The 22,870-nt window shown below is 45.3% G+C and overlaps 1 protein-coding gene across 1 annotated transcript in view; it reads left to right on the top strand.

Annotated features, from left to right (window-relative positions):
* Positions 1-22,870, top strand: part of ST6GAL2 (ST6 beta-galactosamide alpha-2,6-sialyltranferase 2) — a 92,387-nt gene that overhangs the window by 37,567 nt on the left and 31,950 nt on the right. Inside the window, exons 2-4 of the mRNA XM_012664289.1 lie at positions 10,240-11,230; positions 19,619-19,716; positions 21,068-21,169. Coding sequence (XP_012519743.1) covers positions 10,297-11,230; positions 19,619-19,716; positions 21,068-21,169 — 1,134 coding nt within the window. The 5' untranslated portion in view covers positions 10,240-10,296. The remainder of the gene's footprint in view (positions 1-10,239; positions 11,231-19,618; positions 19,717-21,067; positions 21,170-22,870) is intronic.

The raw sequence follows: 22,870 nt of genomic DNA, 5'->3' as shown, positions 1-22,870 counted from the left end.
CAAGGTAGAGCAAGAGGCCAGGATGTTACTCCGGGGACATTCCTCAATAAGGAAAGAGGAAGGCTGGGAGAGACTGCATTGTCCCAGCAGTTAGGAGTCGAGATGGTACATGGAAGCGCTTAGGACAGCCTGCAGGCACGCAGCAGAGCTGGTATTTTAAAATACCTATTGTTTATGGGAATGATAACAGATAATTTATTTCCATTTTCTCATTTAAAATATGTTCTTCTATAACAACTCTATGAGGTTGGGATTATCTTCATTTTACAGAAGACGAAGATGAGGTTCAAAGAGGTAAAGAAACTTGCCTGACTTCACGTGGATAGCTAAGAGTCAGGGCCTGAATCTTTGTCCCACTGTAAACCTGGTGCTCTTCAACGCTTGCATAAACCCTTATAACACGCTCAGGTACCTGCTGCTCACCTCCTGCTGTGTGACCCCAGTTGCTAAGTTTCATGGAAGACAATGTTTCCATGGACAGGGGGGCGGGGGCGTAGCTCTGTGGCCTGGTCCCTAATAGGCCACAGACAAGTACCCATCCGAGGTCCAGGGATCGGGGACCGCAGCCTTATAGTGTTAAGTTATTCTTTTCTTGACTGATAATGTTATCATGTGAAAGCTTTAACTAAATCTAGAGTCCAGTGTAAAATGTTAGATTTATGTTTCGTGTTGCTAGATTAGCAGGAATTGTTACCTAAGGGCATTTGGAAATAAAGATGTATATATATCAACACAATGATTTCTCTTTCTTATTTTTATAACTTTGCAACTTTTATTACAACTTTATTTTTACAATTTTGTTATTGTTTAAAATTATTAAATAGTTTAAATATGTGGTAAAATAGAGACACTAAATACAATAAGGGAGTTTGAATACATATTAATATTTTGCTATATTTACATCCAATTTTTTCTTTATAAGAAGAGAAATATTTTGGTGACCACACAAGCATCCCCCCTCCCACCCATCCAAACCTCTGTCCTCCCTCCTTGGAGGTAGCTACTAGATGGAGTGGATATTGTGTGTTTAAACATTTTACATAAATGGCCCAGTTCTGTATGTTTGCTTTTGTAGCCTTTACTTTCTCATCCGCTACACTTGAAATTTACCCATGGAGATGGAGCTAAGGCATTTAGCTTTTTTTTTTTTTTTTAAGATGGAGCTCTTGCCACATAACACTCTCTTTCCAGTGAGAGAAACAAATGCCACATGGAGCCTTTGAAATCTTCTGAAAGGGCACTTGGAAGCACCCTTGCTTCTCTGGGTTCTTGTGAGAGGTCTCATTGTCTGGACTGTTGAGAGATTTTGGAGCTGAATCTATAATACCCTTTTTGCTCACTCTTTTGTTACTCAAGAATGTAAATCTTAACTTCCCAAGAACTAAGTCAGTTCTCCAAAGGCAAGGCATCATGTGATATACATGCAACCTGGCATTAGACTTAAGTATTTGTTGAATTATAGCAGCATAAATTATAATAAACTGATTAACACAGTAAACCCATTAGAAGGTACTTATCAGGCATTTGGTCCGTGACAGGTTTACTTTATAGGACTGAAACACGAGACGGAGGACTTTATTTAGGCAGGGCTTATTTAGTGCTTATTAGCTTGAGTCGGGCACTAATGTTTATCTAAACAGAACACCACATGTTAAGTTAAGGTCATTGAAAGAGTGGGGTGCCTACTAAACTGTCAAGTGTCTACACACGGGGCCAATACTCATACAGTGAAATCCATGCTTGTTATGCCACTTTTATGGAATTTCAAAACTTGGACTGAAAAATATTATTTATCGTGTTCTCACTTTGGGCCAGGACTGTGTTAGGCATGTCATCTTATCTATTCGTCTCATAGAACAGTGATGATCTAGGCCTTGTTTTGATTCACATTTGATGAAACTGAGGCTTATCTAAAATTAAGGCCTATTTAAAATTACACAGTTAGGAACAGGCTGCATGACCACAGGGCTTTCTGGTCCACCATATGCTGCCTTTACTCTTCGTAACAGACTGTCATGTGTCTCGCTCCAGAGCACCCAATGTGTAAGCCAGGGATGGTGGCCCACACTCGCCGCACTCTGCCACCATCACATGCCTGCCCACTGCCAGCCCAGTGATGTCCTGCACCTCTGGACTGGAGTAACCTACATTGCTTTTCCTGTGAAGTAGAGGCCTCTGCGCGTACAGAAGCCTCTGTGTAGGAGCCACCTGCCAGCCACCTACGCTTTCACTCCAAAGCCCACTTACGTTTTAGGAATCCACATAAACCGTTCAAGTCCAGTGGTAGGTGTGCAACCTTCCATCTTCTTGACTGTTAGACGTCAGTGCTGAAGTGAATTTACAGCTCCGATCGTCAGCCTTGGCACATTATTGGCATAAAGTATAAATATTTGAATGCTGGTTATTATACAACAAACAAGCCACCATGTCCAAAGCTGATGAATGCTATTTCAGGAAGCCAGCAGACCCCTAGCTAGCAGGCAGCTTGTGTTGTCTGTGCACAACCAATGGTAGCCGTCTGGACTCATTTCCACCTCCCCATTTCCCAACTGAAAGCTGCCCAGAGTGGCTCACATATGTGAATCTTTGCCTTTTAAACTATTTCCCATCTGCCCTGCCTCTGAAGCAAAAACCCTGTACTGCTGGAATTATCCGACCCACAAAGATAATGCCATCGTCTTTTAAGAGCAGCTCACTCTTGTCCAGCCAAGCTCAGGCATTCCACTGGCGTCAAATCACCAATTCTCTTCCGTACTGATGTGTCTGTCCTTCATCTCCAACTTCAGTCCCCCTCCTCTTTGAAGCCCTTGGGATTACTTCAATCCACTTTGCTCCTCACACATTGAGCAATCCTAGGACTGAGCAACAAAGAGGTCAGCATCATTTTGCCTTCCTACCTAGATGGCAACTCCTGCAGTCACGGGCCTGAACACCTGTAGCCTCTCTGGAAATGTCAGTGAGTTGGCAGCCCATTCTGAGGGGGAAAAATCTGCTGGGGGGGTGTCCCAAGACGAAGCTCTCTCTGGTAAATGCCAGGTACCTGGAGGGGTGGATTCTGAGATGTAACTGGAAAAATCAGTTACTCCAGCAAAGAAAGACAGGGATGTTTGGGGAAAGCAGGGTATGAGGGGGTTACATGGCCTGGCAAATTTAGAGAACTGAACTGAAATTAGGCATGGTACTCTGGAGCAGAGAGAGAGAAAAAAATCTCATTAAATTAGTAAGGCTGGTGCTCCAGTAGCACCAACAATTTTTTCTGGCTCCATGATCTAGTCAAAGAAAGACTCTGGGACAACATACCAGAACGGAACCACTTGGAGCTTCAGTTTCTTTATATACCTAATGAGAGTAATAGTGTTTATTAAGGGTTTCGTTGTCAAGATGAGACTGAGATGAGGAGCTGAAGATGCGTGCTCAGCACAGGGCCTGGCACGTGGTAGCATTTGGCCGATGGCAGCCTCTGACAGCACTGCTGCCGGTGCATCCACCAGCACCCTGCCCACTGCCACCACCACCGCTAGTAACACAAACCTGACCCCACCGCGGCCTACCCGAGCACCCACCTGGAGCCCCCCAGACTCCCACCGTACTGACAGTGCAGGGAGCCAAGCACAGCCTTCCAGAGCAGCAGAGAGCTCGGTGGGCGCTCCCTATGCAGTACCTCCCCCCACTTCTTTTACTGATTCCAAGCACTCATTTCATTTAATTCAGAAATATTTGAAGGGAACCTTCCACCGCTGCTAGCCCACTTTGGTTGGCAGGGACACAAGACTGAAGAAAATGTGGTCCTGCCTTTAAGGAGCTTGCAGGCTTCCTCACTGCAGGTTGCTCAAACGTCCAAATTTTGCATTAACCAGAAGCCCTGGCAGTGTCTTAAACTTACTGTTGGCCAAGCGATGTCTTTGGGTCTGCCAGCCCTAGCAGTGCCCTCCGTGGCTCTCGGGGTTGCCACATCAACTCGAGTCAGACAGCCCTGGTCACAGCAGAAGGCGTCCCCTATAGGGGGACTGCCCTTGCACCAAGACCTGGCAGTCCTGCCTGGGGTGCTCTGCTCAGCAGCGTGGCTGTCCTGCCCCCACCAAGAGGCTGCTGCCCCAGAGACCTTTTTCTTTCTGTTCTTCCGGACATTAGCTTAAGAATGGGCTTGGGCTCCAGTGAGGATGGATTAGGCAGTGCACCATGGCATTCTGCATTTAGCAGTCTGGAGGCTTTCTTACATTTACAAAAAAGGAAAAAAGAAAAGAAAAGAGCTCATTTGTAAAAGGAGCCAACAAGCATGTTAAGAGATAAAAAAGAATTCCAGCTGGGGGAGGTATCTTCCTCTTTCCTGCAGACAGTTTTCTCAGATATGTGACAAGAGCTAATTTTAGAAAAATGATTCTGAAAGAAAATGACTCCTGAAGGCTATTAAGATACATGAGTGTCTCACTATAGCTCACGCGCTAAATCTTCTTTATTATTTCAACATTAAAATAAATACGTAGACTTAAAATTAGTCCAGGCAACTCTTCAACACCAAAAAGGATGTGAGTGTTTCTCAGACCCACAGAAAACCTGGCCGGCTGGCAGCTGTAGCAGACACATCAGTCAAAGTGTGTTTTAAAAAAAAACCTCTCCATTCAAGAAAATCGGCGATAAAGCTTGTCCCACAGGGCTTAGGAGGGACATCATTAAGGTGGCAAGGCCTAGTATTAACTTCTCTCTGCCCTTGAACAAAATAAGAAGTTAGCTGCATTAACCCTAAGCTGCGCTGTAATGTTCCTCTGTGGCAGTGTTTACATTTCATAATTTCATCTGACAACTTGTGATAAATGGTGCCTTTCGGAAAACGTGATTTCTCTCAGAACACTTTGAAGGAGAATTTTAAACACTCTTTTGTACTAGTTTGAATATCCATGAGGAAATGTGACTTGTTTCTTTGTTTGGGAATTAGTATCTAAGATGTGGGCACCCACCTCCCTGAGTGGGTAAAACAATCTCAGTAATTTTCAGCAGTGGGGCACTTGCGATTTTGGCCTGCAAAAACAGAAGTTCCCTAGAGGCTTGGCTAGAAAGGAAGCAGAAGCAGGAGAAAGATTGGGAATGGAGAAAAGAGTTCAAGTAGGCAGAGAACATCCACTGGGAATTTAAACCTTCACCCTGCCAGGTAATACCGTTAGAATCGCCACGGAAAGGAAGACAAAGTCACACCTCATCTGGGATGAGTATGATCTCGCCATTGCTCTTCCCAGGGGAAAACTGGCAAGAGCTCAACAGCCCCAGCCACTTGAACCACCCTCAAGGAAGCACACGTGTGATTAGGGAGCGCTTTCCCATCGCACTGGGGACAGGTGTTGCCTGATGGGACTTTCATATCCCCCGATGCCATTTATATTAATACCGCACCAGCTAATGATGGGCTATTTGTTGCACTGAGTATTACAGATGTTTAAGCTGTATCATTATAACATTTCAGATGGACTATATTAGAGAAACAAAAATTGTGTTTTCTGTTGCTTAGTGAAACCTTCCTTTCTGTTAGGCTGTACGGTCATGTTAAGGAAAAGGATGATCCAGGGCTATGACATTGGTGACGTCCCCACCTCTCTCTAACCTGGCTGGTTACAAATACGCTGGCGACTGGAACTAGCGATTTCTGTAGCGTTTCGCTAGCAGAGGATTTGACATTGCCTTGAGACTTAATCATTTTGGAGAATGTTCCCTTAATTGGCAACAGAAGATTTGCAGCTACAGAGGCTGTAGCCAAGACTTTTGGATCATTAAGAGTTGAAGCCTAATCATGCGCCGAGGCAGCAAACCCACTCCTTTCTATTATTACTGTGCTGCGTTAGGAGCCACGTAAGTAAGCCTTACCTAATGACGAGTCTTCACTCTTGCATTGGGATACTTGCTCCTTTCATGGTACTCAGAGGGCTTCAGGAACCCTGCCTCTTCCCAGCACTCCAGGTGGAGAGGACACACTCTACTGCTGGGTTCTGGCCCCCTCTGCCCTGCCAGGCTCTTCTTCCCTTTCTTTGTGTCCTCAGACATCCTCTCATTATTCCCCCTCCCTTTCATGTCTGTCACCTCCCCGTGACAAACAAGACTTCCCACTTCTCCAGCCAGGAACTAGGCATTTTCATATAATGAAGTTTATGTGTGATAATCTGAATCCTGCCATGAACTTCAGCAGGCTAGCCTTCTCCACTTGAGTTCCTGCGGTTTCTTGACTCTATAAAACTTAAGGCAACATTAGTTCATCTGGAGTATGGGGCACTGGCTTTCAGCCTTGAGCCCCAAGGCCAGAACTTTCCACAGCTCAAGTCTTTGTTTTTGTTATTTCACTTCCTATCATTCTGCACATACCTCACCTTTGCCTCTGTGTTTTAAAATTTTTCTCTTGAGCAAATGCTGAAATAAGAAACCTCTGTTTCCCATTCTTCAGTTGCCCACTGAGCTCATGTTCGGTGCAGGGAAAGCAGGTAATAATTCTCAGCCAGAGGCAGAAAGACTGCCTTTTAAATTAGCTACTGCAGCCCTAGTGTGGTATAATAAAGAATTTGTCTGGGCTTTGCCCAGGATTCCTGGCATGTAGCTCCTAAAACTCTTGGAATTTCCTGAGTGATAGGACTGTCTTTGTTATGCTAATGATAGGCTGGGCTTGGTCACCGGAAAGATCAGCCAGGTGAAATTATGGGGTTGGTACTTTGGGCCAGCCCAACCTCCTGGGAGAAGAGAAAGACTGGAGATTGAGTTCAGTCACCCGGCCAGTGATATAATCAATCATGCCTACCTAATGAAACCTTGGTAAAAACTCTGGACGCCGGGGCTCTGTGGAACTTTCTGGTTAGTGAACACATTGATGTGCCAGGAGTGTGACACAGCCAGATTCCAAGGGGAAAGGGTGTGGAAACTGCATTCCTTCCAGATACCACCCTATGTGTATCCTTTACGATAGATTCATAACCATAATCACTTCCAATAGTCATTCTAGCAAATTATCAAACCTGAAGGGTGTGCTAAGAATCTGGGGATTGGTAGCTGGACAGCTGTTACTGTGGATGGCCTGGGAACCCCACATGCAGCTGGCATCTGAAGTGAGGGCAGTCTTGTGTAAAACAGCCCTTAACTCAGGGGGGCTGCTCTAACTCTTGGTACTGAGTGTTAGAATTATATTGCAGTGCACCCCACTGGGACAGAAACAGAATAACTGTTATTAAGGGTACTTTTCCAATTTCTGTTGGAAATCTTGAAATATCAGAAACAGCTTCTAGCCTTTCATGTTGGGTATTACAGCCTGAAGCATGGGCCCCTGAGTGGACAGGTTAGACAGATAATGTAGAAGTTGCTACTCAAACTGTGGGCCAGACTGAATGTCCACAAACTGTTCATTACCAGGTCCCGATGGGGTGTGTACAGAACTTGAGAGCAAGAATTGAGAAACTTTTCTAGCAGTTGGACAATGCCGAAACATTCAGGCATGGAAATATAAAATATCAGACAGTGACAGCTTGGGGAAAAAAAATGATCCTTCACCACAGTTTGAGAAGTCTAATTTAGAAAATATAGCTTCAGTTGGTGTGATCAGTTGGAACCAGTGTTTAGTGTTAAAAAGTGTGAGCCCGAGAATCACACAGATCAATTGGTATGTAATATCTGCTGCTTGCTCTCTCTGTGCTTTGGGGAAGTTATTTAATCTTTCTGGGCCTCAGTTCCCTCATCTAGAAAATGGATATAGTAGTATTTCCTACCTAACTAGGTGCTGGCAAGACCGAATGAAATAACCCAGGACAAGTGCTAAGCATAGCCTGGTATATAGCAAGTTAACTGCTGGTATTATTTCTTCTATGTTCGCTTCTTGGCATCAATGATTCTGGCTTGGTTCTGTATATATATGTTTGATTTATGATTATATGTGAAATCTACAGCCTTGCTTTTATGTGAATACAAAATAAAACAAACACTTTTTTAAAAGCCACAACTTATACATGTAAGTGAATGTTGCTTTTTGCAGAATCCTTCTGGGATGCTGCAATTGTTGGAAGCGGTTTTGGAACTTCTTATTTGGCATTTCGATTAGAGCCTGTTCCAATGATCTGATGTAACAAATCACCTTAAAATTTAGTGTTTCAGAAAAACAACCTATTATTATTGCTCATGGTTCCATGAGTTGATTGGGTTTGGCTAGTTCTCCCTTAGGGTCTTCTGTGGGTTGCAGTCAGCTGTTGGCTGGGGACAGAGTCACCTGAAGCTTAGCAGGACAGAGCATCCAGGATGGCCTCTTCATTCCTCACGTTTGGTGCCCCGTCAGGGCAGCTGGAACAGCTCGGGGCTGCCTGGCATCTCTCATCCCACGTGGCCTTTCCACGTGGCCAGCTTGGGCTTCCTCACTCCATGGTGGACTAAGCTTAGGGACATGTCTTCGTTGGTGCCCGGCTTCCCCCAGAGTGAGCATTCTAAGAGGCAGGAAGTGAAAGTGGCTAGACCTAGGCGCCATAACAGCCATAGTGTCACCACCACCATATTCTGCTAGTGCAATCATTCACAGAGCCCCACTTTTATTTAATGGAGGCAGATGTAGACCCTACCTCTCCCTGTGTGGAGAGTCAAAAAATCTGTGTTCACCTTTAATCTGCTATAGAGCCACAAAAGAAATGTGATTTTCTTACTTGGCACATCTCTTTCCACCAAAGACATTGTATGACTTCCCAAGTGACCGTAGGAGCACTCATTTTGATTTCAGTTACCAATTGTTTGAGTAAAGACACCAGCCATTGCATTATGGTCACACCCTGCGTGCCTTTGTGCTTTAGCAGTAGTCAGCCTCAGCCAGAGAAGGAGGGTGGGGGTCACAGATTTCCTCTAGCAGCACCTCCTGTCTGATTCTCTCTACTTTCTGGTGACTGGTTTCTGTAATACTAATGACCTCCTCCTTCCCCGTTTCCTCCCTGCATGCCAAGGGCCTTACCTGCCACAAAGTAATCTCCTGACAGCCCATGGAACCACCATGCCACTCTCTTACTCTAAGAAAACGTCACTCACTCCCTCTTCCTCATACAGCATGTGGCCCAGACATCCCAGCAGGTACTCGAGGCTCTCCATGGCAGGAAGGATGTACCTCTCCAGTTACATCTTCTGGAGACCAAGTGGTCTCCATTCTTCTTCCAACACCTCACCACCCAAACACACATTCATGCACACCCCCAGACACACAGCCCCTCCCCAAAACATACACACACACACACACACACACACACACACACACACAGAGACTCACATCATTCATTCAACCAGTATTTATTGACTAGCTGCCTGTGCTTGGCTTTGTGCTCAGTTCGAAGTTCTAGCAAGCTTTATTCTTATTCCACAAACATACCTATGTTTTTCCCTTTCTTTGCATAAGTTCTTGAAAGTTAGGAGCATGTCTTCTTAATGTTTTATTATTTCCCTTAGTACCAAGCACTGTGCTGCCCACATAGCAGTAACACTGGCTCATTGTCTCTCTCATTGTATCTGATACTTTACATCTCTCCTTCCTTTGTCACTCTTTTTCTGCTGGAATCTCACCTAGGATCAGCAAGCTCTCGCCTCACCTCCCCCCAAGTAAAATTTGAGCACACATCCCTCTTATCCCACCAGTGGCTCATGGCAATGGTGAAGTAGGAGGGCATTCTTGAAGTCAGCAGACACCTGGCATGCACAGTCACTGAAGCATTGCTTCATTCAGTGCCATCGGTGAAATTCTGATATGTTCCAAGTAGCCAGCCAGGCCTGGGGAGACGGTGAGGAAATCAGATATGGTAGTCACCCCTTAGAAACAATCTGAGCCTTGGGCCCTCTGATAAGCAGACAAGAGAGGGCAAACTCTGCTTAACTCTCCTGTTTTGCTTTACCAAACTGGAATTTTGTAAACGTGGATGCAGGGGGAGCTTGTTGGCAGGCACCTTGCTAAGTGTCTCTCAAGGTGGGGAAGCAGATATGTCCCTGAGTGAGGTTTTCACAAATATACACTCATCCCACCTCCTCTCTCCCTAGACACTCAGCTGAGATGGTGAGATCCTCTGTCTTGCAGAGGTCAGGGGTGAGGGTGGGGTAGATATGACATCTGGATTTAGCTTAAGCTCTGAGATGATTCTAGTTGCTGATGCCCCTCCTAGTATCCCCCCCTCGCCCTGGAAACACTGTTCCAGATGGAGGTTCCCAGCAGCGAATGAGCAGATGTCCCACACTGGCTAACTGTAGCATCTGGCTGTTTTTCAGGTTCGTTCTGCCTCCCACCTGCTTTAGGTCACAAGGTGCTGACCCCAGAGACTTGCCATGAAACCACACTTGAAGCAATGGAGACAACGAATGCTGTTCGGGATATTTGCTTGGGGGCTCCTCTTTTTGGTGATTTTCATCTACTTCACCGACAGCAACCCTGCTGAGCCTGCGCCCAGCTCCTTCTCCTTCCTGGAGACCCGGAGGCTCCTGCCAGTGCAGGGCAAGCAGCGGGTTATCATGGGTGCCATGCACGAGCCCGCCTCGCCGGGAAGCATGGACACAGAGCCGGCGCAGCCCGCGGGACGCCCGGCCGGCCCCTTTCACGTGGGACCTGGTGACCCGCAGAAATGGGCCCAGGTGCAAGATGGCTTTGAAAATGAAGACTTTTTTTCCTCCCAGGTTGAGAGAAAATCTCAAAATGCCTTCTACGCGGAGGACGACGCCTACTTTTTTGCTGCTGGTCAGCCAGGGTGGCACAGCCACACTCAGGGGACACTGGGATTTTCTTCCCCCCAGGAGCCAGGCCAGAAGCAGCGGGCTCTGCCGGCTGGACAGGTCCAGAGAGTGCAGGTGAAGGACAGGCACCGGAGACTGAGAAGGAGCCAAGTGTTGGAGGACGTCGACGAGGGCAGGCCCTTCATGTCCAGGGCCTTGCTGTACAAGCTCTGGAAGGGAAACGTGTCCTCCAAGATGCTGAGCCCGCGCCTGCAGAAGGCGATGAAGGCTTACCTGTCGGCCAACAAGCACGGGGTGCGCTTCCGCGGGCGGCGGGCGGTGGCGCTGAGCAGGGCGGAGCTGCTGTGCCGGCTGCGGAGCCACGCGCGCGTGCGCACCCTGGACGGTACCGAGGCGCCTTTCTCTGCGCTCGGCTGGCGGAGGCTGGTGCCCGCCGTGCCCCTGAGCCGGCTGCACCCCCGCGGCCTGCGCAGCTGCGCCGTGGTCATGTCTGCAGGCGCAATCCTCAACTCCTCCCTGGGCGAGGAAATAGGTGGGTCTCATGGGGGCAGGCAGGACGCTCCTTCTTGGGCCAGTGGGTAACTGGGGGCTGGTTCTTTCTGTGCGAGCCTCTGGATGTCACAGGCGGGGCAGGCTTGGGTATCCACTCTGGGTGTGTCTGGAGTTACCTGGAGAGTCTTCTGAAGATGATTTCTCCTTGCTGGGACAGAGTGAGTCTGGGGTTCCAGCAGAGATGTTCTTTGGAGGAATCTTAGAGCAGAGGCTTGGAGATTGCTGGGGAGCAGGAAGGGTGTCCTCCCCATAGCTGGTGCCAGTGAGGAGTGAAGGGGAGCACACCCTTTGCTCTGACATCATTTCTCACTGCTCCTGTGTCAGACTTCAACCCCCATAGAAACCATGGTCTACACTTGATAGGTTCCCAGCCTGGCCTCCAAGAGCCTGGCGCACCCATCGTGTAGTGGAAGTATGGGAGAAAAACAAGAGGAGGCAGGACAGCAGGAGAAAGCCCGATCAGGTGCCAACTCCAAAGAGAAGGCTAAGTGAAGATTATTTTGGTTACTTCAGGGCCTAAGAGTCGTCCTCTGTGGGCTCTGAGAAGAGACCACCTGCTGCGGAGAACTCCCTTCTCATTGGAAAATGAGTTCTGACCTCCCCGACTGTTGACCCAAATCCAACCTTTGGGTCATGGCCAGTGACCTTCTCCACGATGGTAAATTACATACCCTACCTGGGCTTTCATCTTCCCTGCCAGACTCTGTCTTCCAATCCCTGTCAAGAGCCCCGGAGCGCATCTGTGTCATAGCTCCTGTGTCAGTCAAGTTTCTCCAGAGAGTCGACTGGCAGGATACAGAGACAGAAAGAAAGACTTATTTTAAGGACTTGGCTCACGTGATTATGGGAGCTGGCAAGTCTGAAATCCTAGGGCAGGCCAGCAGGTGGGAAACTCAGGCCAGGGTTTCTATGTTGCAGTCTTGAGGCAGAATTCCTCCTTCCTTAGAAAACTTCCGTCTTTGTTCTTAAGGCTTTCAACTGGTTGGATAAGGCCCACCTATATTGTGGGGGGCCATTTGCTGTACTCAAAGCCCGCTGATTTAAATGTTAATTACATCTAACATCTTCACAGCAACATCTAGACTGGTGTTTGACCAAACAACTGGGTACCATAGGCTGGCCAAGCTGGCACATAACGATACAACCAAGACAGTTTCTTCCCAGGTTTTAAGTAAAGTAACAGTTCTAATACATTTTGGTTGAAGGGGGCAGGGAAGCGTTCAGGTACATTCCCCTCCCAGAGTGTAGCCCGGCAATGGGTGGGCCAGCATTGGCCAGCTACGGAACAGGCACCCAGTCCCCTGTGCTGCCATTGCTCCTGGGACTTCCTGCCCAGGCTAACTTCACTGCTGCACCAGAGAGCAAGCATGTTGTCTCTAGGCTCATTTCTTCTTTTGACAGACATGTGTTTAGCCCCTACTATGTTCCTGATTCTGTATTAGGAGTAGGAAAACAAATGTGAATCTGATGTAGCCTCAGCCTCAAGTCTAGATGTGAAATAACCCTGGCTAATACATTCTTACAGTAGATGGTATTAGATCATAAGTGGTCTGGAAGTAACCTTCCAGGGGCGTTGCTCCTTCCTTACGAAGGAATAATCCTTGTTTCTTGCCTTGGTTTTAAGCAAATGCTTTAGTGGTTCTGTGTCCTTGAAGAGTGGCTGATGTTCCAGAGCCGTCTTAGAGTATGGTGGAGCCACGGTAGGCAGGCTCAGAAAACCATGCCTCAGCTCAGATGTCCTTGGGCATGAGGCTGAATGGGACATTTTTAAAAAATTAAAAAAAAAAAGACAATAAGTTTGGACTTGAGGTCTGGGGTTCCTGTGTCCCCGTGCTGACATTACAGCAGGCTCATAATAACGCAATCCATGTGTCACAGAAGCTTGTAGCCAAAGCCAGAGCAGAGCAGCCTGCAATTTATTAAGAAAGAGCAGTGGTTTTAGAGGTCCCTGGGGTGAAATAACACCACAGTTCTTTCTCATTTCTGAGGACCAATATTAATAATGTAGAGAAGGGATTTAAGTATTATGCTTGAAGCAGGCAGTAACTTGCTTCTGGTTTTGTTTCGTTTTAAACACTTTTGCATCGGGGATGAATATTCAGGTTGCTCTTGCATCTCAGGAAGAATTCCCTTGCTCTTTACTCCTACACAGATATCTCTGACCAGAGTCTTCTAAGCTCTATCCAGAATCTGGAAGAGAATGTGCAAGACACTGGGAAGTTCATGTTTCTGGGGAACATGAAATGCCAGAGTTATATCTTTGGTAGTTTCTAGTGTCCAAATTTAATTAATATTGTTTGCATTTATGTGAGGCTTCATGATTAGAACTGTGGAATCACAACTGAAGAACATGCCTGGAAATTTTTTTTAAAATTCTCTTTATTGTTTTGTCTAGGTTCCTTTGAATCAGATTTTGCACCTACCATTTTAAGTATGCATAACCATAGCACAACTCAATTTGTAAAAGCAAAAAGTCTTGCATTTTTATAAGCTGGCATCTCATAGTGTCAGCACTGTGTGTGCCAGGGGCTGGTCACTCTCCTTCCTAGTCACCTGAATGTATACACACAAACCCACATAGTTATTTACAGCTTTCAGAATAAAAACAAATTCAAGTAACAGATTCCTCCGGGCAACTTAGAATATTGAGGCATGCTGCAGCTAAATTCATGTTGGCCCTTAAGTATATACTTGTGAATTGGCTAAGTCAAGATCAAAAGACTTACCAAGGTCAGGATCTTATGAAAAATTGAGGGCAGAGCTAGAAAGTGCCTGCAGTGGTCAGTGCTTCTCTATCTCACCCAGCTCTAACTGAGGCACCAGCCAGGTGGATGTCCCTGAATACTCAGCAGCTGGCCCCACCCTCCCCTGGGAGACCCAGCCAGTCTCAGTTTGCTTACTGGCTGCCCTTTAGCTCCCCCTGGTGTTTGTTCCATTGACAATGCAGTCTTGTTCCCCCAGCCTGTTAGACTGAGTCATACTGTGTAATTGTTTTTGGTTAGAAAAGTATAGCAGTTGTAAACATCTCCACTTTAAATATGCTATTGAATAGCAAACTGAACTGTTTTTGGAAACATGGACCATTCTTTCCTGGAGTCATGAGACTATCTGTTTTTGCCCATGGATATAAGCAATAATAATTTGCTAGTTGAGATCATTACTAGCACTCCTGTGGAAACACAGTACAGAGGAGAAAGATCTACTCTAAGCTACCAATAACGGCCTTGATGTGGGAGACCAAGATCTGTGTACTTGACACTCAAATTCTGGCAAGTGGGTGGGAAATGGAAGGTAATGGGGTGAGTTTGGGGTGTGACACAGAGGACTTATTGGAGAAAGCATGGGGTTTAGCATGTCGTATTACTTTTCCTTAAAAAAAAGAAAGAAAGCAGTTTATAGAGTCATTCAACAAGCATTAATTATTTATTGATCACCCACTCTCTGCCCGATCCTGTGTTAGACACAAAGATGAATAAGGTACAGACCCAACTCTCAACACCTGCACAGTCCAGGGGAAGGCAGACCATAAACAGACAACAGTCCAGTGTCATGTGGGTAGGAGAAAGACAGAGAGATCCGCAGGTGGACAGGGCAGAAATGGCTACGGAATCCTAATCTTCCCCCCACCACCCCAGGGCCGGTGGCTGAGCAGAGAGAGGAGATTAGGAAAGACTGCTCTGGAAGGGTGGGTCCAGGCTGAAGGCCCAGCGTCACAGGGAGGTGAGAGACAGCATAGCGTGCAGGTAGTGAGAGCCACAGGGAGACAGGGTCTGTGGGGAGAGAGACAGAGAAGTTGGCTGGGAAGGCAGATCAACTCATGGACATCCTTGCACATTGTTCTACAGAAATTAGACTTTAATTGTAATAATAGGTACCAATTACAGGGTGTTTACCACAGACAGGGTCCTGTTTGAAATGGTTTTCATGTGCTAACTGTTCTAAGGCTTACAACCGTAAGTGATAGACATGACTATTCCCATTTTACAGATAAGGAAATGCAGACACCCCAAGTCACATGGCGAAGCCTGGATTCAAACCCCAGTCTGGGTCTCTCACTCCATGCCCGTGATGCAAAGGTGTTGCAGATTTCCACTTTAGAGAGATTGCTTCAGAGCCTGGGTTTGAGGGCACAAGGGAAGTCAGTTAAGAGGTGAGGGTTGCAGGCCAGACAGGGCTCCCAGAGCGGTGGGAGCTGGGAGAGGTGGAGCATTGCTTTGTCCTGATCCCTGGCAGTCAATTCCCTAGTGACTGGAGCAGCTCCTTGACAGGTTTCAATTTTCCTTCAGCGGATGCACTTGCCTGGCTCCATTCTCAAGGTTAACATAGCGTGGCTCTGGCCTGGAAATGCCTTCTCCAGAAATGAAGCTTGCCTTTCTTCCCCTTGTGCTTGCTGTCTCATCTGTCTCTTCTTCTATTATTAAGGCACATTATCAAGGTGATGCACAGCAGGCGAGCATTGCAAAACATGCCTGCATGACAGACACTCAGTGTGTCCTCCCCTCCCATCCAGACCTGACGCTGCTCACTGAGGGCTTTCCTCAGGCTTAGCAGGAGTCTCCAACATTCTGCCTCCCTGCTCCCTCCAGACAGGTGGCCTTTTAACTCTCCAGACTGGTAAAACTTACCAAGGAGTTACGCTACATTGCTTTTCTGTGCCTGTTCTCATGAAGCCCTTGGAAGGCTTAGAACACAGCTTCATGTAGGATAATGGGCATTTAAATGCTGGGATGATTTCAAGGGTAATGTGGTTGTTTTGGAATTACTACTGAATGAATAGAAATGCACCTACCATCTTGGGCCCTTTGGCTTGCTCACCTTACCTTTATGCGAGGCTGTGTCTGAGCAGAGCAACATGGTTCGTGGGGGGTGGCAGCGGGGGGGAGGGGGAGTCTGATTGATGATTGCTGCCATCTCCTTTCCTCCCCAGTCTTGGGGCTGATTCTCCCTGAGCACCTGTCACCTCACTGTCTGGAGTCTCCTCTTACTTTCTGCTTTGTCAGAGGGTTGCCCTGGGTCAACAGATGGAACAGTGCACTCCCCCTACCCTTAGGGTTCCCAAGACCCTTTGGGGGGTCCACAAAGCAAAAACTATTTTTATAATACCCAGAGGTTTTTTTCCTTTTTAACTGGTGCCATTTGCACTGACAATGCAAAAGCAGTGATGTAGGAAACTGCTGGCTTCTTAACACAAATCAAGAAATCAGCACCCAAATCTCAACCCTTGAGTCTTTTTCAGATTCGGTATGACAAATTGGGAGACAGGAGAAAAGCACTTCTGCAAAGTGTGCACAACGAAGAAGCACTCATGTGATTATGTTGTGAGCTGAACTAGCCACTTTTGTCATGAAATGCAACCTTTGCTTGAAAAAAAAGTGACAGACACACTCTAATTATTCAAACTTCGATATTTGGCAGATATTTTCTCAAAAAGGAATTAAGCAAGCCTGTCACTTTTAGGAAAATAACTGACAGTATTTGTTGCCAATGATAAAATTCAGGCTTTCCAACCATAATCTTGGAAGCTTACCATGCTTAAAAACCAATGAGATCCATGTTGATATTAACCAATGTGGTGTTTTGATACTTTATAATGAAATGCATCCACATTTGGAAGATCAGCTTAACTTAATTACCCAATAGTTTTCCAGGGATCATTGCATGATATTACAAAATTACCCGTAGGTGAAAGATCCATTTTAAGAGCACAATAAGACCAATGGATTTTCATGTATAGAGCACGAAAAGTTCATTGATGTGTTTTAGATTCCACATTGCAACCAACCTTTAAGAAACTGGTATTTGTCCAGTTTTGATGAAGTATCAAAGAAGAATATTCAAAGGACTCTTAAAATAGTCCTTCCTTTTTCAACAATGTATCCAAGTCTTCACATACTTCAGTTGAAGCAACATATTGCAACAGATTGAATGCAGAAGCAGATATGAGAAACCACCTGTCTTCTAAAAAACCAGACTCGAAGAGATTTGCAAACAAAACAACAGTGCAAGTCTTCTCACTATTTTTTTGGAAATACAGGTTTTATTTAATTTAAAAATGTTATTAAAAACTAAATTCATAAATAAGCATTTTTTCAAGTTTCCTATTTTACTTTCTAGTATGGCAAGTATCAATAGATATAATCCATATACACAAAAGGTCTTTGGGTTATCAACAATTTTCAAGAGTATAGAGGGATTCTAAGACCAGAATGTGAGGTGTACAGCTTTGAGTAATTTAATTTTTCTAGCTCAAATATCATATGAATTTTTATGACAAAACACTGTCCAATCAAAATAAATATTAATAATAAAAAACGATTCATTACCAAAGAAAGGTATGAACTAGTACTTAAATTGTGAAATAAAGAATCAGGTTTTAATTGGAAACATTCAGGTATTTTGGCATCATTTCTACAAAGCATAGATGCCCTTGAATCTAGAGATTGACAAACTTATTTTTAAGAGCCAGTTGGTGAATATTTTAGGCTTTGTGGGCCACAGGATCTGTCTCAACAACTCAACTCTGCCATTATAGACAGTGTGTACAGAAATAAGTGTGTCTGTTGCAGTTAAACTTTATTTCCTAAAAAAAGTGGCAGGCTACATTTGGCCTGTAGGTAGGTCATAGCTTGCCAACTGCAAAATTTCCCCTAAAAGAACAATATAAGATTTGTGATGACATAGCCAGGTACCCTTTATGCATTCACTGTGTTCCAAAAGTGTATTAATTTTGGTGCTCAAAACTGCAATCTGAATTCTTTTGAGTTGAAGGCTTGTCGATAGAGGTACCTTTTGTTAACGTTGTTCTAATGGTGGCATCTTGGTGAGTTTCTGCTGCTTGGGGAGTAGGAAGACAAGTCCCAAGGAGGGGTAGCGTGACTCAAGGGAAGAAAGTGAGCCCCTTCAGGACTTGTGTGGGGTGTGGTTACTGTCCATGCAGCACCCTCGTGTCCACGCAGCACCCTCGTGTCCACGTGGCTCTTCTGCATGTCAGAAATATATCACCTCTCCCCTCCCTCTCTTCGTTGCTCCAAGTTTGACTTGGAATGTGCGTGGGATGTTTGAAGCTGAAGACAGCCCTTGGAAATTCCTTTATTATTCATTGGCTCTGGTTTCTGGGAATTTCGAGACACATGTATGTTTATAGACTGCCTTATGCAAAGGGACCTTGTCCTTCCTTCCCACCCCTTAATCGCTTGAGCCTACTCTCCTCCACCTCCCACTTTCCCCCTCCTTGTTGGCCTCTGTGATACAGGAGACTATTTTTGCCAGGACCTCTCGGCCCGGCATTCAGAGGACCTGAGCAAGTCTTGGTGTCAAGTTGAATGAAGTGAGATGTAGATTTATATTGTAGCTCAAGCTTGGTGGACCACCATGTGCCATCACAGAGCATAAGAGCCCTGGCAGCTGATGATGTTGGTGGTCTCTGCCATCCTCCCGGGTGGCAGCAGTCAGTCAGACTGTTGCTGCAGATGCAGAATGCTCCGAGGTTGCTCTCGCATGAGTCCTGGCATCGGTAGCAGTGGGTAAGGCTGCACGAAAATCTGAGCTAGCTTTCTTTTTAAGCATACTCCAGCACTAGAAAGTGGTAAAGTGGAATTGAAGGTTGTGGCTCCTTGCTGTGTGAGAGCTGCACTTGATCCTCATGAAGGCAGCAGCATTAGATGCAGTCCTTAACCTGGCTGGCCAGCCTTAGGGCTCTCCAAGCCATAAGAAGCCACAGACGATGGGCCCCTGCCCGCTAATGTCTTTACTTGCTTCCAGGGAGTCACCTTCAGAATGTTTTGGAACCAGCCAGGCACAATCACGCCTGTAATCCTAGCACTCTGGGAGGCTGAGGCGGGAGGATTGTTTGAGCTCAGGAGTTTGAGACCAGCCTAAGCAAGAGTGAGACCCCCATCTCTACTAAAAATATTAATAGAAAAAATTAGCTGGGCATGGTGGTACATGCCTATAGTCCCAGCTACTAGGGAGGCTGAGGCAGGAGGATCGCTTGAGCCCAGGAGTTTGAGGTTGCAGTGAGCCTATCCAGGAGACAGAGGGAGACTCTGTCTCGAAAAAAAAAAAAAGTTTTGGAAGCTTTGAGAGAATGGCTGCATAAACCTTGTCACTTGTAAAGATTGTGAAAAGATGCAGGATCACCTGTGATTGAATTGATTTTTTTATGTATATATCCATGTTGATTTTCCTCCTAACCAAGATCTCATTCTAAATCAACAGTAAATTATCTGAAAAACATTTGTGTGGATATCTTAACTTTGATGATGGTGTCTAATTACCTTCAGGTATTGAAAGATTTGCTTTAACATTTTTCCTAGATTATGTGATCCTACAGAGAAAAAAAGTAAGCTTGTCACTTATGTGCCCTTAGATTCTCATGATGCAGTTTTGAGATTTAACTCTGCTCCTACGCGTGGTTATGAGAAAGATGTTGGAAATAAAACCACCATGCGCATCGTTAATTCCCAGGTAAGATGGATGGAGTATTTTCACAAATGTGTACTTCTTAGATTTAACTGGATGAGTGAAGAGAAATTACCTGGATACCCATGGTCATAATACTTGCTTATTTCTATGGGTCTTGTAATTACACAAATTAGTAAGGAAAAAATGCAGAGAAGTGGGAATTTAGATGTGATAAGAATAGGAAGAAATAAATAAGATTAAAAGAAAAAAAACAGTAGAAATAGAAGTATACATATATGTATTTATAGTTCTAAACTTGGCATGTTACCTTTTGTGAACTGAGAAAAGTTAGACTTGGCAATAAGGAAGGCAGGGTTGAAAGGAGAGAAACACCAAGGTACAAACTCTGTGGGTCCATAGGACATCTTTGAAACTTCAGGCTGTGTTTTGGAATTTAAAAAATGAAAAGGAATTGTTTAATTAGGAATGAAAATACAGCTTTTCTTCATGTTCTTAATAAGAACACCTTCCAAATTTGTAGGAAAATTATTCTCAGAAAAAAGCACAATTTCCAGAGTTTCAAAAATATGTAGGGAAAAAATGAGGTGATGAGTGATTTCTGGTGAGTTGCTTGCAGAACAAAGATTAGCTTTCTTCGTGGTTCACCGCGCCAGGCAGCCTGCTGCAAGGTAAGAGACAATTACCGTATTTCCCTAATTCGTAGATGCCGTTGACTGTGAGATCCACCATTCATTTAATAAGAGCTTCACAGAGAGGTGGAAATAAACCCCACCAAATTAAAATACGTGTCACCTGTAAGATGCACCCTAACTTGAGAAACCTTAAAATGTGAAGGAAAAATGTACATCATAATAAAGGTGAAAAATCGTGTCTTAAAACTGAGGAAGAACAATACGTTTTTTTTTTTTTTCTTTCCAAAACTACAGTTTAAAAAAGATGATTGGCAGGTAATATTGAAGAGCTCCTCCTGAACCAGGTAGGGCCGCAGACAGGGGACTGCGGCCAGAACCCCGGAGGCTCCTTACAAACTCATTTCACCCACCCACAGCTCTCTCTCCACAAGACACGTGAAGGCAGTTGTGGAAGAGGCTGTGAGGCCTGAATCAGCTCGGGAGTTACATCCTTGGGAGCTGGACTCACACACACTAGCTTTGAGTGCAGTGCTGGGGAGAATGTAAGAACTTGTGGTTCCTTAAAAAACCTCCTTTCCGCAAGCATTCTTTAAGTGCTTCGGCATGCACTGCCAGCCCGTCTCCCTCCCCCAGAGGAAAATACAAGGTCTGGGCCATTTTTCTCTTGCTCTCATTCCTCTTTTTAATTTTCACCTCTTTTTAAAATATAATTTTGAAGAACCAGACACTGGTTTTGAGATGTTTTTTCTGTGTGATTGCAGATTCTGACCAATCCCAACCATCACTTCATTGACAGTTCATTGTATAAAGATGTCATTTTGGTGGCCTGGGACCCTGCTCCCTACTCCTCAAATCTTAACCTGGTAAGTGCTTCCCTGAGCGCCCACCACAGATGTCAGACACGCCTCTCACTTATTAATCACAGGAGCAAGTCAAGGATTAAGCTTTGACTCCAGAATGAAACTGACTATGGGTACAATTTAAATATACGTATGTGCACACCATTTTGATACCCAGTTACGGTAGCACCCTTGGTGAGCATTAGCTGTCTAATGCCAGAGTGCTTTTGTTTTGGGGGATTAGGAGAAAAATGTAGAACATCTAAATGGGTGGGCTGATTAAACTCAGAACTGTTCCATTGTGATAGTTACATCACTTTCCAAGTAGTTGCAAGACTTATTGAAATAAGTTGAAAGTGGTTGGCAGGAGAATCTAAACTTTGTGAATCCAGAGCTCATTGGTTATTTAAATGGGGCTTATTCTTGCATGTGTTCTTCACTGGCTTCTGCTTCTAAATCTGTTTAATTTTATGCAATAGAGCTGAAACAAGTTTACTACTAGCTATCAAAATACAAATGGGTTATATTTGGGACATTCTGGTCAATCATTGCCTATCTGAACAAACGGCTAGCTACTTTTGGTGAAACTTTGCATGAAAAGCCAGTGTACTTGTTTTTGAATGAGGGCTGGGAAAGATGGGTTATATCAAGCCTAGTTAGAGATGCTGTCAGTTGTGCGAATGAGTGTCTTTGACTTGTTTTGCCATGACCAGCGAGGATGCAGCCTTCTTGAGATGACTGTGGGGTGATGCAAACTCCTTAAGGTGGATGTGAGGGGAAGATCTTTGCTCCTTCAAGGGGTAACTTCCCAAGATGGAATGGGGTCCTCCAGAAGGAGGGTCTGGCCACTGTTCACCTTAAGACTGAGGCTGGACATTAACCTAGCATAATTGCTAACTAGTTCTTAACCAGGGGTGCAAGTCTAAATCACCAGGAGAATATTTTTCAAAATCTGTCAAATCCCTATTTCCAGAAATGTAGGCAATATATAGCCTCAGTGTGTGTCTTTTGAGAAAGCTCTCCAGTTGATTCTCATACATACTCTTCACTGAGAATTGCACATAAGATGGGTGTTTGACCTTTTCAACTTCCTTGTTAGCCCAACCTTCCTGGTTTTAAGCTCTGGCAGCTTTCTTGTTGTTTGCGAACAGCCTGAGAGTGTCTAGCTATTGGATCTTGTTTCTTCCTCTTTTGGAAGCATCTGAGCCCAGGGCACAAGCTGGCCCACTCAACAGTGCTAAAATCCAAGCATAAAGGCCCCTTCCTGTGAGGCCTTTGCTGCCCTGTGAGGACCTGGTAGGTGGGAGGGCAAAGGAGCAATTCCCCCTCTGGTCCCACATTGCTGCTTCCTTGCCAATGCGACACCTGGCTTGGGGATTTAGTTTATTAAAGATGACCTAGTCCGGAGCTAGGCGCGGTGGCTCATGCCTGTAATCCTAGCACTCTGGGAGGAGCAAGGATCATTTGAGCTCAGGAGTTCGAGACCAGCCTGAGCAAGAGTGAGACCCCGTCTCTACTAAAAAAATAGAAAGAAATTGGCTGGATAACTAAAAATATATAGAAAAAAAAAATTAGCCGAGCATGGTGGCACATGCCTTTAGTCCCAGCTACTCTGGAGGCTGAGGCAGGAGGATCGCTTAAGCCCAGGAGTTTGAGGTTGCTGTGAGCTGGGCTGATGCCACGGCACTCTAGCCCAGGCAACAGAGTGAGACTCTGTCTAAAAAA

The sequence above is a fragment of the Propithecus coquereli genome, unplaced genomic scaffold (assembly GCF_000956105.1).
Source record: "Propithecus coquereli isolate 6110/MARCELLA unplaced genomic scaffold, Pcoq_1.0 Scaffold88, whole genome shotgun sequence".
Taxonomy (NCBI): Eukaryota; Metazoa; Chordata; class Mammalia; order Primates; family Indriidae; genus Propithecus; species Propithecus coquereli.
The sequence above is the reverse complement of the archived record's forward strand: the minus strand, read 5'-3'. Positions and strand labels throughout refer to the sequence as shown.